This window comes from Camellia sinensis, chromosome 3 (assembly GCF_055761805.1).
Source record: "Camellia sinensis isolate YWXY chromosome 3, ASM5576180v1, whole genome shotgun sequence".
Classification (NCBI taxonomy): domain Eukaryota; kingdom Viridiplantae; phylum Streptophyta; class Magnoliopsida; order Ericales; family Theaceae; genus Camellia; species Camellia sinensis.
This window is the reverse complement of record NC_138963.1, coordinates 186862078-186878854: the sequence shown is the minus strand read 5'-3', so window position 1 is coordinate 186878854 and position 16777 is coordinate 186862078. Positions and strand designations below refer to the sequence as shown.

At 40.8% G+C, this 16777-nt stretch overlaps 2 protein-coding genes across 2 annotated transcripts; one reads left to right on the top strand and one right to left on the bottom strand.

The window, feature by feature from the left end:
* Positions 1 to 7008: 7008 nt before the first annotated feature.
* LOC114256705 (RING-H2 finger protein ATL54) lies at positions 7009 to 8893 on the bottom strand. Its single transcript, XM_028196383.2, has one exon. The coding sequence runs from the start codon at positions 8474 to 8476 to the stop codon at positions 7370 to 7372; it is 1107 nt and encodes a 368-aa protein (XP_028052184.2). The 5' UTR covers positions 8477 to 8893; the 3' UTR covers positions 7009 to 7369.
* A 2107-nt stretch (positions 8894 to 11000) lies between these two features.
* On the top strand, positions 11001 to 13236 carry LOC145821219 (uncharacterized). Its single transcript, XM_082917746.1, has 2 exons — positions 11001 to 12136; positions 12219 to 13236. The coding sequence occupies exons 1-2, from the start codon at positions 11657 to 11659 to the stop codon at positions 13059 to 13061; spliced, it is 1323 nt and encodes a 440-aa protein (XP_082773872.1). The 5' UTR covers positions 11001 to 11656; the 3' UTR covers positions 13062 to 13236.
* Positions 13237 to 16777: the final 3541 nt, after the last annotated feature.

Here is a 16777-nt window from a genome sequence, read left to right as displayed (position 1 = left end):
GTGGAACTGCATGCCGGCCATTTGTCTGCTCGGCCTGAGTAGAAGTAGTACTAGCGTCTTGTGGCCGAGTTTGCCTTAACTCACGGACCAAACCTTCGACCAGTCTCTCCAATTTATCCAATCTGTCCTCGAGATGATCTCGGCCAATGGGTGGTCTACCTCTTCTCATGATGCTAAGAGTGTGCAAAATGTGACTTTAAAACAAGATGATCAAACAATATGCATGCAACAGCAAATAGTCACGTCGAAATGATGCACACATTGTCAAGTAGCAAGCAAAATGATGCAATCCTAACATCAATCCTACGGAAAGTCCTATGCTCTTTAGGACTCAAAGTGTGAGTAACGTACTATAAGAAACTTGTGCTCTGATACCAATCTGTCACGACCCCATTCCGCCCCTAGTAGAATGGTGTCGTAATGGCCAGTAATCCGAGATTACCAAAGGCCAACTTTCAAAATTCACATACAATCAGAGTATTACATATGGGGCTAACATGTGCGGAAGCAATATATACAAATCTAATTAGTCCATAAGGGCTGTGCATAAGTCAAATGAAATGGCATACATCTTTACAAGGTCTTACAACTTGGGTACAAGAAGAAATGAAATACAAAATACATCTTGACCAAAAGGCTTCTCAAGCCGACATATACAAAACGTAATGAAATATAAGCTGAGAAGCATGATCTTCAAGATGTTACAAAAATACGAATCCGAGACACGTCGGCAAACACATCCGAAAACATATCGGCAACACATCTAGGCCTCATCGCCTTCTTGCTCATCACTTACATATATATAGAGAGGGTGAGCTTGGATACTCAGTGAATGGTACAAGTAATAAAGGGTTTGCATGTATGACATCCGAGATCTTTAACAAACAATGCATAATCATAGCTTATGACAAACGTGGGATAAATCGAGTTCATCTAACAAATCTATCGGGCTTCATCAATCAAAGTCTTTCAAGTTTCATGGGTGACATTAACAAAGATTGTGCTACAAATGCTTAGAGTCCCCTAGCACGTACGGACTTTCAAGAATTGTGCTACAAATGCTTATAGTCCCCTGGCACGTACGGACTTTCAAGTTTGTGCTACAAATGCTTATAGTCCCCTATCACGTACGGACTTTTAAGGTTGTGCTACAAATGCTTATAGTCCCCTAGCACGTACGGACTTTCAAGGTTGTGCTACAAATGCTTATAGTCCCCTAGCACGTACGGACTTTCAAGGTTCTCAAGATCAAGGCTAATACTTAACACACAAATAGGGATAGTCATTCATGCTTAGCAAATACTTTTCAAAACAAAGCAAAACTTTACCAAAATTTTATAACATAGCTTTATCAAAAATACCACTCACTTAGTTCTTCAACGTCGGGGTCAAGCGAGAGTCCAAGTCCTACAAACCCTTGGCAAAGTCTATTGAATGCACTTTCAAACAAGCTTTACATGGATGCAAATGATCTCGGCATTCCTTCAAAACTAAGTCGAACCAAGACAAAACACTATTTCTCCTCTCGGGAAAAACATGCTGGGTACCAACCAGGCTATTGCCGAGGTCCCACACCTTCTTGCCAAGGTGTGGTCCCGGTGGCCACGCTCAAGGAAATGAAGTCGGGAAAATTTGGGTTTCCCTCTGCTGAAGAACATGAAGAACATGAAACACATGAATGTTCAATCTTAACTTGTAACTACGAAATCTAGAACTTCATGCTATGAATTTAAAAACATGGACCTGGGTACCCATACTCGAAGATCTTATGAAAACAAACACAAAAGCATGAATCTTAATGTAAACTTTCAGATCAAACAAGGCTTTTATTCAAGAACACATGAATACCACTTTCTCTTTCTAAAACCAAACTTTCAATCAATGCATGGCTTGCAAATCAGGTTCGATCATGCAATGCAGCTAGATAATTAACAAGAACAACAAGGGTAGGTCAAGAATCTAACCTTAATACACGAATCTAACGGTTAGATCTCTAAGAATCAAGCTCGAAGATTCACTCCTCCACTCTAAAACTCCTTCTTCCTTCTAGAGCTTCTCTCTCTCTCAAGACAAAGATATGATACAAAATGATAGGTTCTACTCACTGCCGGCTGATTTAACACTCAGCTCGGACACGTGGCAACGACTGGTTGGTTCTCCCCGAAAAGGTGGCTGACAGACCAGACAAAGTATGGAAAAAGGGTGTTTAACAAGTAAAGCGGCATGGCATTCTGACAAGGTACTGACATCAGGTGAAAACATAGGCTCCGGTAGGTGAGGTATCTATGATCCCGGCTAAGACGGACAACACTTGGCCTAGCTGTGCCACACCTCGGTCTAGGTCGCACCAATCTGGAACAAGATCACTTGGGTTCAAGGATAACATCTCGACCTAGATGATACACCTCTCGGCCTTGATGATACACCTCGGCCTAGAAAATGACATCTCGGCCAATATGCCAGGATGAAGGTAAAGGTCAACCAAAGTGGTTTCAAGATGGTTCTGGCTTTAAGGTGACCTCGGCTAGACTCACCAAAAAAGAACAAGACTCAACAAGTAAATTTCACATAAGTACAAACCAAGACAAAAATCTCATTCTAGTTAAGACAAGTCAAGAAAATTCACTACTACAACTTAGCAAAACAAGATTATACAAATGCTCATGCCCGAGGGTAAGGTGGGGAATGAGGGTCACTACATAAGTCTAAGTTACTCATCATGTTCACCATGGGAACATCGCCATAAGACATTTCGCTCTTATCTCACAATCATGGATTCCAACAACATTTTCATACTTTTTTACATAGGCTTCGGCATCCTTTTGCATGTGGGTCACTAGAATCCTTATGATATAGCTCTATGGGTAAGGGATCTACTCCCTTTATCGATCTCATGTAAAAGTCTTCAACCTGGGAAGGATGTACACATTGTAATAGAGGTCCAGTAAAAGTCCTTCTGCACAGATGGCCTTCTACCGACAGACGGAACCTGGCCGACTTCAGTCTAATCTTGTGTGCTTCTTTTTTGTCTTCTAAGATCTAGGATCTAGGATCTGCTCATTTAGGCTGAGCTTTTGTCTTCTCGGACTTACTCATCTAGGCAGAGATCTTGTCTTCTAGGATTTGGAATCTGAGATTTGCTCACTTAGGCTGAGCTTTTGTCTTCTCGGATCTAATCATCTAGGCCGAGATCTTGTCTTTTAGGATCTGGGATCCAGGATCTGCTCACTTAGGCTGAGCTCTTGTCTTCTAGGACCTACTCATCTAGGCCGAGATCTTGTTTTCTGGGATCTGGGATCTGGCATCCGGGATCTGGAATCCGGGATCTGCTCACTTAGGCTGAGCTCTTGTCTTCTCAGACCTAATCATCTAGGTCGAGATCTTGTCTTCTACGATCTGGGATCCGGGATTCGGGATCTGGAATCCAGGATCTACTCACTTAAGTTGAGCTCTTGTCTTCTCAAACCTAATCATCTAGGCAGAGATCTTGTCTTCTGAGATTTGGGATCCGAGATCTGGAATCCGGGAATTGCTCACTTAGGCTGAGCTTTTGTTTTCTCTGACCTAATCATATAGGCCCAGATCTTGTCTTCTAGGATCTGGGATTCGAGATTTGGAATCCGGAATCTGCTCACTTAGGTTGAGCTCTTGTCTTCTCGGACCTACTCTTCTAGATCGAGATCTTGTCTTTTGAGATTTGGGATTTGGGATTCGGGATCTGGAATCCGGGATTTGCTCACTTAGGCTGAGCTCTTGTCTTCTCAGACTTAACCATCTAAGTCGAGATCTTGTCTTCTAGGATCTGAGATCCGGGATCTGGAATCCAGGATCTGCTCACTTAGGCTGAGCTCTTGTCTTCTTAGACCTACTCATCTAGGCCGAGATCTTGTCTTTTAGGATCTGGGATCTGGGATCCGAGACGTGGAATCCGGGGTCTGCTCACTTAGGCTAAGCTCTTATCTTCTCGGACCTAATCATCTAGGTCAAGATCTTGTCTTCTAGGATCTGAGATCCGGGATTCGAGATTTGAAATCCGAGATCTGCTCACTTAGGTTAAACTCTTGTCTTCTTGGACCTACTCATCTAGACCAAGATCTTGTCTTTTGAGATTTGGGATCTGGGATTCGGGATCTGGAATCCGGGATCTACTCACTTAGGCTGAGCTCTTGTCTTCTCAGACCTAACCATCTAAGCCGAGATCTTGTCTTCTAGGATATGAGATCCGGGATCTGGAATCCGGGTAAGGCGGTTCAAAAATCCGTTCAAACCGGTAATCCGAATCGAACCAGACCGAATCGTACGGTTTGGTTCGGTTCTATTTAGAATTGGTTCGGTTTCGGATTAAGAAATATGAGAACCGTAAAAACGGTTCGGTTAATGGATTTTACGAAAAAATCGCAGTTTGAACCGAACCGAATTGAATTTAAAAGATATATATATATAATATCAAGTTTTATTTTTATTAATTGGTTTTTTTATAATTTTAATGATATTAGGATGGTATAGATATGTAATATTAAGTAATGTCTTAATATTATTAGTTTTTATCATGAGTTAAATGTAATTAGTTTGAGTAATTATTTTGCTAATATTAACAATTTATTCTTGTAAATAGAAATTTTTGGAACCGTAAACCAAACCGAAACCGAACCGTTTTTTCGGTTTGGTTCTGGTCTGATTTTACAAGTGTAACGGTCTGGTCTGGTTCTCAAAATCACAGAACCGTTAGGATTGGTTCGGTTCTTGGTTTTTCTCAGAACCGAACCAATCCGGACCGTGTACACCCCTAAATCCGGGATCTGCTCACTTAGGCTGAGCTCTTGTCTTCTTAGACCTACTCATCTAGGCCGAGATCTTGTCTTTTAGGATCTGGGATCTGGGATTCGGGACGTGGAACCCGGGATCTGCTCACTTAGGCTAAGCTCTTGTCTTCTTGGACCTAATCATCTAGGTCGAGATCTTGTCTTCTAGGATCTGAGATCTGGGATTCGAGATCTAGAATTTGGGATCTGCTCACTTAGGCTGAGCTCTTGTCTTCTCAGACTTACTCATCTAGGCCGAGATCTTGTCTACTAAGAACTGGGATTCGAGATCTGGAATCCGGGATCTACTCACTTAGGCTGATCCTTCTATACTTGAAAGTCATCTCCTTGGGAGCGCTCATGCGCCCTATCTTTGCATCCCTTCTAAAAAGGTCTTCATTCCGTTAATGTCGACACATTCTCCATCTTCGCTAAACTAGTTGTTGCTGACATGTTGATCTTGCACGATGATGGCCTTCTATTCTAACTAAGTTCCCACAGATTGCGCCAAATTGTGGGTGTTGATTTTCGACCACACAACTAAACGGAGAACTCAGCTGGAGAGCACCGGCAGAATAGATTAAGCCCAAACACCTGCCAACAAGAATATGAGAATACCGCAGTGGTTTGTCCACCCAAGGACATTCCGACGATCAAATCAGTAATCTTATCTCTTACAATTATCAATAAAGTGCTGAAACTTCAACAATGAAAGCATAAAAGCATCTCAAATAAAGTATCCCTTAGACCCACGAAGGTACTTACTTTTATAATGATTAGTGTCCAACTTTCCCTAAAAGTTTTATTTCATGGGACTCTATCCTTTACAAGGATAACATTTATCACAACTCAAACTATTCAGATTAAGATGAACTCACTCAAGAGTCCCATCTCTATCCAAATAGGTAGCTTGATGTCATCTAGGACTCTAGTCCTCTATTCAAATATCTCGAATTTCGATATTATCGCACTATATTTCGGCACCATGGTCCGCCCACGTGGCACCTTGACTAACAACCTCGGCCACATAGACTACCTAAAAATATGTTCCCACAGGATTACTTCTTGCTTACTCATGCGGCAAACCAGTTCAATGTAGAGCGGATGTATGATCTTGAACACCATGATGCACAATGACTTATTTTCGAGATCAAATACGTCAACAAAATAAACTAAAATAAAAAATCATAGCATATTACCTTTCAATCCACACTTACAACTTCAATATTGAAGTGGCCAGAAATCGAACTTAAGTTTCTCCTGCATTCTTCAATATCTGATACTTTGTTAAAGTTTAAACAATATTCATGTAACAAAAAAGTATTGACAAACTTCACAAAAGCCAATTCAAGCTCAGAAAAAATTTATACCCGTTCTTTTGAGCTGCTTGCCACATTTTCAAGCTCAGAAAAAATTTATACCCGTTCTTTTGAGCTGCTTGCCACATTCTGCAATTCTTTAAAGGACTTCCGTATATGTCTTAATATGTAAACTTATTATTTAATAGGTCTTACGAGAATTAATAACGTTTTTTATTAAATACTATTAAAAAAAAGGCTACTAATTGTTAATTTTCAGCGTTAATTTAAAAATTTTGTCACAAAAAATGTCACTAATTATAAATTTTAACGACAATTTAAAAAAAAAAATCATTACAAAAAAAGTCATTAATTTTCAACTTTCAGAGACAGTTTGAAAAATTTGTCAAAAAAAATGTCATTAATTATAGTTTTAGCGATAATTTATAAAAATCGTGACAAAAAAATTACTAATTGCCAATTTTAACGACATCCAAAAAAATCATTATAAAAAATTATTTTTAATAATAATTTTCTTAAAATTTATTTTTAATAATAATTAAATCTAACTATTAAAACTTATTGATACTTTATCCTTTTTTTTAACTTCCTCGCGCAGATACTTTCTTTAAAGGGAGTTTTAACTTTAGATGAAGCCTTATTCACCCAAAAAAAAAAAAAAAAAAAAAAAAACTTTAAATGAAGCCCTGTTTGGAGTTTATCTTATTTGTTTAGGGAAGACAAAATGTAAGTGCAGATACTTTCTTTAAAGGGAGTTTTAACTTTAGATGAAGCCTTATTCACCCCAAAAAAAAAAAAAAAAAAAAAAAAAAAAAAAAAAAAAAAAAAAAAACTTTAAATGAAGCCATGTTTGGAGTTTATCTTATTTGTTTAGGGAAGACAAAATGTAAGTAAAAAATAAATTTTCTTTCTCCTTTTATTTTTTTATTTAAAAAATCCATAAATCCATTGACAAATCCAAGATCTCTACACGGGCTAAGAATTTTCCTGAAGACCTTGAAATTACATCCAAAAAACTTATCCCCAAACAAAGAAAGCTCTGTTTGAAGTCTTTCCCATCTTCCTCTGCACACAATCCAGCAACTTATGGCTTTAATCATGTATTTCTTTGAATGAATGAGAAACTCCAAACTTATTGAGGGTGCTTACACATTTCCTGCATCTATGTTCAGCCCAGAACTATTCATCACATTCACAATAGAAGAATACAGATCTTTTTTTGGGGTAAGCAATTGAATACTGATCTCTTCACTGAAAAACAGGGCTCTTGTACAGAGATTGCCCGATTGAAGAACTACCAATCATTCTGTTCGTAGTTGAACTTGCATGATCTTGCGTTTGAACAATACCCAAATCGGATTGTTCGACAATTTCTTTCTGATTTACAGCATTTCCTTCTGATTCATCGATACACAAGTGGTTAGTTGCAGATGAAGAAGAATCCATTGAAACAGAGCTTTTCATTGGTTGTATAGCATCCTCCATAACCATATTCTTATCTTCCAAACAACTAACAACAGAGAAAAGACCAACCCCATTAATAGAATTCACAGATTCCTTTGAATCATCCAATTCCTTTCTTTGATCATCACCATGTGTTAATTCAACTCCATCCTCTGTTTCAGCCCTGTTTTCACATTCCTCACCTTCACCAACCCAACTGTCACCCAATTCACAACCACCCTCTAAATTCTCCATCTGGGTTTCATCCTGACGATTCAAAGTAAAAGAATTCTGAGTATTGGAATCGGAACGAGTACTTACAGAGCTCGCAACAATACCAGCACGACAGAGCGGGCAATTGGTGTGTGACCTCAACCAAGTATCAATACAAGGAATGTGAAACGCATGATTACACTTGGGCAGTAATCGGAGAGTCTCGTCTTCCTGAAACTCGCTCAAACACACCAAACACTCTCTCCCTTCGATCAACGGATCGCCTTTCTTGAACTTGAAGACTGTGATTGAATTGATGACTGAGGGTTGGAGACCAACGGTGTTGATGAACCAGATGGGATGGTCAATTTGTCGAAACTCTTCGTCTCGGCCGTCTGATTGGTCCCGTGGGGGTGGCCTGAAATGGGTCCGACCGGAACAGTACTTGAGAATGAGCATGTAGTAGCTGATGAGAAGAAAGAAGCAGGAGAGGATTGAGACTGTGATGATGACGTCTGCGGAAACTTGTTGGCTTTGGCCGGTGGAGAGAGAGGGCGGGGGCGGCGGCGGCGGCGGTGGTGGCATGAAATAGAAGTCTGCATATGGGTAGCAACCATCTGGGCAGGTTGGGTCACAGAATTCTGGACATTGTGTTTGGTTTGTTGCAGTTGAAGGTGGAAAGAGTTTTCTGTGCTTCATGGCCACACACACACACACAGAAAGGTTTGTAAATTTTGCGTTTGGAGAGAAGGAAAGGAAAAGAAAACCAAGGAAATGATCTTGGCAAACTTTTTTTTTCTTGTGTATTTGCTCTGTTTTTCAGTAAAAGGTTTGGTCTGTCAATGTTTAGGTGGAATGGAAGACTTTGATGGGTTTGTTTTTGTAGTATTATTAATTATGTCAAGAAGGTTTACACCTTCGAATAAGTTCAGGCATGAAGATGGATCGATCTTCACGGCCTGACCTCACCATGAGTAGTAAGTAGCTCAAGAGGCGGCCCAATGCTCACAAAGTCAAAGGAGATGGTAATGGGATATGTTATTGGGATTATATCATTTATCCATTAAGAACACACCTTCTTCCTTCTTTCTCCTTATGTATGCTATTTATGAAAGGGCAATTTTTAAGGGTACAAATGTATATTACATGTACTTGAGTAAATTTTCACACATATATATATATATATATATATATATATATTATTTTATAAAATTATGTAAATTTTCATAAATATATGTAAGCTAACACATAAATATTTAAAAAATCACAACTTACGTATCTTTGTGACAACTTATACGATTTTGTGAAATAAACTCATGTATATTTGTAAAAATTTATGCAAGTACATATAGTATGTACCTTGCACATTCAAATACTATATATAAAGAATAATGTTATAGCGCATGCCATATATAAATTATGATATTTGTAGGTTTGATTATTACAAATATCATATTTTAATTCTATAGGAGGCATAATTAAAAAAATGAATTATAATCAAATACCACATGTGTGGGTGAAAATCTGACCACACTGCCCGTTTAGTGATCAGCTGGAGAGCACAAGCAGAATAGATGGCTTAAGCAACCTGAAACAGAAAGGAAAAAGCTCCGGCGGTGGTTCTTCCACCCGGGGGCACTCCGACGATCAAGTCAGTATATCTCTCAAAGATAATCAAGTACAAAATTGAATACTCAAAGTATGAATTACATACCTTAGACCCATGGGGGTGCCTTTCTTTTATAATATACTCAATCCAAGTCCTACTAGAAGTATGACTTCTATGAACTCTAGTTCACTGCTTATTCTGGACTCTTTTAAGTGATAAAGATAAACTCCTTAAGAGTTTTATCCTTATCTTGATTCAGTCCCCTTTGTGCCTTAGGACTCTTGCCCCTTATCTCGGATTCCGATATCTTCGGAGATGACCTCGGCTTCTCCGAGATTACCTCGACTTAACTACCAAGGCACGTGGCACCTCGGCTGACACGTCGGCGTCACCATGCCACGTGTTGGTATTCAGAAAATATATCCCCACAACTGCCCCCTAGGTTCTATTACCTCGGCATTCTGAGGTGATGGAACCTATTCCGAAATTTTGTCACTTCTTTTCTGAATAATGGCTCAAAAACTATTTAGCCAAGATTATCTCCTTTCAGCCGACGTGTTCTCTTCGGAGAACAAGGCTTCGATCGTATTCTCCCATGCGCATGAGCTGTCATGCATATCTAACTGTTTCTTTTACGTGTTTCATCTTTATTGGAGCGTGTCGGTGACGCGCCTGAAGCTGTCTGTTCATTTCGTCTGCGCCGTCTGACGCGTGCGTTACCCTAGGCGTAATGATTGCCCTAATTTTGCCGCCGTTTCACATTTTGACAAAACTTTTCTTTTGCCTCTATCTTTTCTTCACTTTTTCATTCCGTCTTCTTGCTCTTTCTCTCTCTGAAAAGTTCATTCTTCTTTGAATTTGCCATTGCCTCATTCTTGCAAAAGCCCTCTTTGCTGTTGCAATCAATTTCTGGGTTCGGCGAGCACTGCCTCGGCTTCATTTGTCCTGGTAAGACCCTTTCCTTTAATTCTTCCATTTTCTTTATGTGCTTTTGTCTGTCTGTTGCCATTACTGATCTTGTTCGAGGTCTTGGATTTATTTGTATCTTGAATTTGTGGCTTTTACCTTGAACTTCTATGCCTTTTCATCATTCTCTTTTCCGTTGTCCTTGATTTTTTCTGTATTTCTATTGTTTCTGAGAACTATACCTCTGTTCTTGAATCTGAAACTTCATCTTTGTTTTCTCTTTTTTGTATCTGCCCCAGATCTGTGCCCTCGATCTTTATCTTCATACCTTATAGATTTGGGATTTGTCTGTAGAACCCTTAATCTTTAGGGAAACCTGAAAAACTCCCACCTTCTGAAACATATTCCTCTTAGTTTAAGCCAACATAATGGGTATGTGGAGGCATAGGGTGAATACCCCGACAAAACTTGAATACTTTAGGCAAGAATTCTCTATCCCAGCCGATGTTCATCTTAAGCTGGCTGGGGATAATGATACCATCGTGCCCACAGACCACACAATGCCTTTTCCAATAGTTGCTTTTACCGAATGTAGACTTCGGCTTCCACTCGATCCCCTTTTCGTCAAGTTCTCCATTTCTATAAGCTGAACCCTATGCAACTTACTATCAATTCCTATAGGGTAATTAACGGTATTATTGCCTTAGCTAGGCAAGAAAACCTTAGAATCACCCTAGCCGACCTTCAATATTGTTACACCATGTGCCCTCTTGATCTGAAGGATAGGGGTTTTGTCTATTACCTTAAGCCGAGATCTACTCAGTACAAAATTATAGCCGACCTCCCAGACTCCAACAAGGGGGCTGGAGATGATTTTCTCATTGCTTCTGGAAATTGGGAATTTGGCCCAGATGAAGATGTCCACCTCTACCCTCTTCCTCGAACACTTACAGAGGGCAAGAGTAAGAGTCCTGAGTCAATACTTTAGTTGTTTTTATTTAAGACTTTAATACTTTGTTTCTGACGTCTGTTTCTTTGCAGATCTTCATCAGCCACCGAAAAATTTTCGCCAATCCTTCTTCCCAGGAACAGATCTGAAAACACTTCTTGGCCTCCCAATCCATAAACGAAAAGCCCCAGTATTACTAAACTTCATCCCTACATACAAATCCACCTTACCCGACATCCCTAGAAAAAGGAAGAAGAGTCTTTCTCCACCCACAGCCACAACCTTAACTGCTTCTACATCCCGAACAGATCAAGAGTCCACATCTGACCCAGCCGATATTCCATCAACTTCGGCCCCCTACTTAATACCAATTCCTGAACGTAAACGCCGACGAAAGCTCGTAAAGACTGCCGAAATGGTTCGTCAAAGGCCTGTTGTCCAAGACCTTCTTGCCGATCTCCCAACTGACGCCGAAGCCGCACCAACGCAATCAATGCTTCCACCCAAACCAAAGAGAGTAAAAAAGGCTCAGCCTAAGGCCAAGGCTACAGATGCCGAGGCTGAGGATGCTTTGCCGATCTCTAAATTAGCAGAAAGCAAAAAATCAGCCTCTACTTCAAGCAAGAGGTCTGCTGAGGGCCAACCCTCAGGGTCTACACAATCAAAGCGGCCAAGGTCATCGTCTGCGACGACCTCGGCTTCAAAGAAGCCCGACGTCCCCTGGGCCCCTGATCTATCCCTGGAGGATAGGCCTATTATGGCTAGTGAAAGTGCTGATGATATCAACGTTGCTGTCGCGCTTAGCACTGCTCTTCTTCTACCAAATGACTTGGAGCGAAATGCCAAGCTTAGTGAGTATGAAAATTACGCTCTTATGCTCCAACACTCTGCTCAAGTAAGTATTTCTGTTTGTACTTGTGATTTTTTCTTCCGTTCTTCACTGAGAGTACTGTCTCACATTTCTGTTCTTTTTGCAGGCCATTCAGCATGCCCATTCATTTTCCATGCAATCCTTTGAGAATCGTCAAAGGTTGGTTGATATGAAAAGGGAAGCATCTTCAATGAAGAGAGAGATACGTGCCCTTGAAGCAAAAATGAAAAAATTGGAGGATCAGGCCGAGGCTGCAACGAAGGTTCAAACTTTAGCTCTTGAGAAGGCCGAAGCTGCTGAGGCCGTTAGAAAGGTTGCTGAGGCCGAGAAGAGAGAGGCCGAGGTTCAGAAGGCCCAAGCGGAGAAAGAACTTCAGCAAGCTCTGGCCACTAAAGAGGCCGAAATCAAAGAGGCCGACGAAAAGGCCTATGCTCAAGGTATGGCCGACGTCGCAGAAGACTACAAACTTCAAGTCAGGCAGGCATGCAACAGGGGATTTTCCCTTGGTTGGATGTCCTTGATAAAGAAGCTTGATCTTCCTGCTGACTCGCCATTGCGCCAGGCCGACGCTATCCCTTTACCATTTCCTCCACCTCCTTCTGAAGGTGAATCTGAGTCTGAGGCCGATGCTGTGGATGAAGATGAAGAAAAAGATGATGGTGACGCCTTGGTGAGAAATCCCAAGAATGCTGTCGAAGCCAAGTCCCCTCCTCCTGCTGAGCAGGTTATGGACTTAACTCAAGATGAGGGGGGTGATGATGCTGAGGAAGTGCTCAGGGAGTCTGTTCAAGGGTATCTGTCATCTGACCTCCTTCTGACTGAAAGAAGTCTTGACACAACATTGGCAGAGATAGATGCCGAAATACAAGCAGAGAAAGTGGCCGAGGAGACTCCACCTGAATCGTCCGAGGTCCCCGTTCCTGCAGTGGCTGATACTGAAGAATCTTGAAAATGTTTTTTGTACTTTTTTCCTTCTTTTTTCTGTATTTTGCACTTTGTACTTTCTGGGTAATGCAAAACTCTTTCTTTTGGCCGACGTGGTTTCTTCAATATGTAACTGCAACAGTTCTTTCTTTTGGATGTTTTGATCTTGTGATATTCTGTTGACTGCTTAATCTTTTGCATGTTGCTTCCTTTGTGCAATCTTCTCGGGGTTATATACCTCGGGTATAACCATAAAACTTTTACTTCGGCAAGATACTATCCTGCAATCTTTTCATAAATTTCAACAAGTATAGAACATATATTTCGGAATGTAAACTTTTACAAGCTCCTTCTTAAGTTTCAACAAGTTTTAGACGGTTATCTTAATCTTACCTACTTGTAAATGGTTACAAATTTCAACAAGTAATGAACAATATACTTAGCCTTTATTTTAACCTGTAACTTTCTGTGTACCTCAGCGGGTGATCGTATGTCGGCTTAACATAAACTTGTAAATTGCTACAAATTTCAACAAGTGTTAAGCATCTTCCTTTGGGTTTAAACAACCCACATATTGCTATGAGAACTTAAGCAATAACCTCGGCCTATCTTCAACTTGTAAATTGCTACAAATTTCAACAAGTGAAGATAAGGAATCAGCTTAATTCCAACTTGTAAATTGCTACAAATTTCAACAAGTGGATTAAGGAATAACATCGGCTTACCTTCAACTTGTAAATTGCTACAAATTTCAACAAGTGAAGATAAGGAATCAGCTTAATTCCAACTTGTAAATTGCTACAAATTTCAACAAGTGGATTAAGGAATAACATCGGCTTAACTTCAACTTGTAAATTGCTACAAATTTCAACAAGTGAAGATAAGGAATCAGCTTAATTCCAACTTGTAAATTGCTACAAATTTCAACAAGTGGATTAAGGAATAACATCGGCTTAACTTCAACTTGTAAATTGCTACAAATTTCAACAAGTGAAGATAAGGAATCAGCTTAATTCCAACTTGTAAATTGCTACAAATTTCAACAAGTGGATTAAGGAATAACATTGGCTTAACTTCAACTTGTAAATTGCTACAAATTTCAACAAGTGAAGATAAGGAATCAGCTTAATTCCAACTTGTAAATTGCTACAAATTTCAACAAGTGGATTAAGGAATAGCATCGGCTTAACTTTGCCTGAGTTTGATATGTCTTCAAAAACATCCATGCATAACTTTATCAATCGATCATGTTGAAAGGATTCTGAAAAGACTTTATTGATAATATCGGCCAAACAATGATGTTTATCTAATGATAGAAAAATTTCAAATTACAAGTATTCCAAGGTCTGGGCAATGCTTTGCCCTCATTGTCTTCAAGCCGATATGCTCCATTGCCTAATACTGAAGTGACTCTGTAGGGTCCTTCCCAGTTTGGGCCAAGCTTGCCTTCCCTGGGATCCTTCTTGTTCCCGACGACTTTTCTTAAGACTAGGTCGCCAACTTGAAAATCTCTTGGATTAACCTTCTTGTTGTAAGCTCTGGCAAGCTGCTGCTGGTATACTGCGAGCTGAATCGCAGCTTTCTCTCTTCGTTCTTCCAATAAATCCAGGTCTCGGGCTAATAGTATGTCATTGGTGCCATTCTCTACTCCCTGGGTTCTGATCCCTGGGATGCTGATCTCTAATGGGATGACTGTTTCTGTGCCATAGGACATGGCAAAGGGGGATTCTCCTGTTGATCTTCTCGGCGTAGTCCGATATGCCCAAAGTACGTTGGGCAATTCGTCCACCCACTTTCCTTTTGCTGCCTAGAGCCTCTTCTTTATTCCATCCAGGATTACTTTGTTGGATGCCTCTACTTGCCCATTGCTTTGAGGAAAACTTGGTGTTGAGAAATAATTTTTGATCTTGAATTTTGCACAAAAGTTTTTGATAAGTTTGCTGTCGAACTGTGTTCCGTTGTCGGCAACTATTGCTCTTGGAATCCCAAATCTTGTGATTATGTTTCTCCAAATAAAATTCTTGACATCCACATCTCGGATTTTGGCAAGAGGTTCTGCCTCTATCCATTTTGTGAAGTAGTCTGTTACTACCAGCAAGTATTTTCTTTGCCCAGTTGCTTGGGGAAGTTGTCCAACCAGATCCATGCCCCATTGGGCAAACGGCCAAGGGCTGGATACTGGGTTTAGGTCGGCAGCTGGTTGATGCATCAAAGGTGCAAACCTTTGACATTGTTCACACTTCTTTACATAGGTTTCGGCGTCCTTTTGCATGTAAGGCCACCAATACCCCTGGGTGATGGCCCTGTGGGCTAACGATCTGCCCCCTGCATGGCTTCCACAAATTCCTTCATGAATCTCGTAAAGGAAATCTTCAACCTGCAAAGGATGTACGCACCTTAAAAGTGGTCCAGTGAAGGACCTCCTGTAGAGATGACCTTCCGCTGTTAGACTGAATCTGGCCGATTTTAGCCTAATTTTATGTGCTTCTTTATGGTCTTCTGGCAGCTTCCCCTCTTTTAGGAATGTAATGATTGCATCCATCCAACTTGGTCCAAGGCCCACGCACATTGCTTCTTGTTCAATGCTCTGTTTATCTATGCTCGGGGCCGACATGTAGTCGATCATAATTGTCCTTGTTTTTCCAGTTTGAATTGAGCTGGCCAAGTTGGCTAACGCGTCGGCGTGGGTGTTGTCATCTCGGCTTACCTGGAGTAATCTGCAGTTCTGGAATAGGGCTGCCAATCGGATGACTTCCTTTGCATATGCCGACATTCTTTCGTCTCTGGCTGCAAATTCTCCTGTTGACTGGTTAACAATCAATTGTGAATCACAAAAAACAATTACCTCGTCTGCCTCTGCTGCTGCTGCTAGCTTTAGCCCTGCAATTAATGCTTCATGTTCTGCTTCATTATTGGAGGCTTTGAACCCCAGACGGATGGACTGTTCTACAATTTCTCCATCTGGAGATATCAGCAGTACTCCTGCTCCTGCTCCCTGGCGGTTTGAACTTCCATCGACGAATAGTCTGAATGAATCGCCGATGTAGATGTTGCATGGTCTGAGCTTTTCTTTCTCTTGCTTTTTTGTCTTTGACTGGGATTCTTTTTGCTTGTTGGGGCAATGTTCGTCTTGGCTTGTCGGAGCCCGAGGTGTGATGGCTTCAGGAGTGAGTTCTGCGACGAAGTCGGCCAAAACTTGGCCCTTTATTGCTGTTCTTGGCCTGAATTCTAGGTCAAACTGGCCTAGTGTTACTGCCCATTTTGCTATTCTTCCTGTTAAGTCTCCTTGATGTAATAAGGACTTCAGTGGGTGCTCTGTCAGAACCACAATCTTGTGTGCCTGAAAGTAATGGCTCAATTTCTTTGAGGCCATTACCAAGGCTAGCATTAATTTTTCCAGTGGTAGGTACCTTGTTTCCGCGTTAGCCAGAGTCTTGCTTACATAATAGACAGCCTTCTGCTCCCCTTTTTCCTCTCGGATTAGCACTGCACTGACTGCGTGTTCAGAGACTGCTAAGTACAAAAACAATTCCTCCCCTGGGATTGGGTTGGAAAGGACCGGGGTTGTGGTCAAGTACTTTTTTAGGTCGGCTAAGGCAGCTTCACATTCTTCCGTCCACAGGAAGTCTGTGGCTTTTTTCACCAGGTTAAAGAAGGGTCTGCACTTGTCTGAGCTTCTACTGATGAACCGGTTTAGGGCTGCGGCCCTTCCAGTGAGCACTTGAACTTGCTTTGCCGATG

Excerpts from the sequence above, each read along its gene's own strand:
- LOC114256705 (XM_028196383.2), bottom strand. The coding sequence starts at position 8,476 with ATGAAGCACAGAAAACTCTTTCCACCTTCAACTGCAACAAACCAAACA.
- LOC145821219 (XM_082917746.1), top strand. The coding sequence starts at position 11,657 with ATGGTTCGTCAAAGGCCTGTTGTCCAAGACCTTCTTGCCGATCTCCCA. Across the intron at positions 12,137-12,218 it reads TGCTCCAACACTCTGCTCAA|GCCATTCAGCATGCCCATTC; the intron begins GTAAGTATTTCT and ends TTCTTTTTGCAG.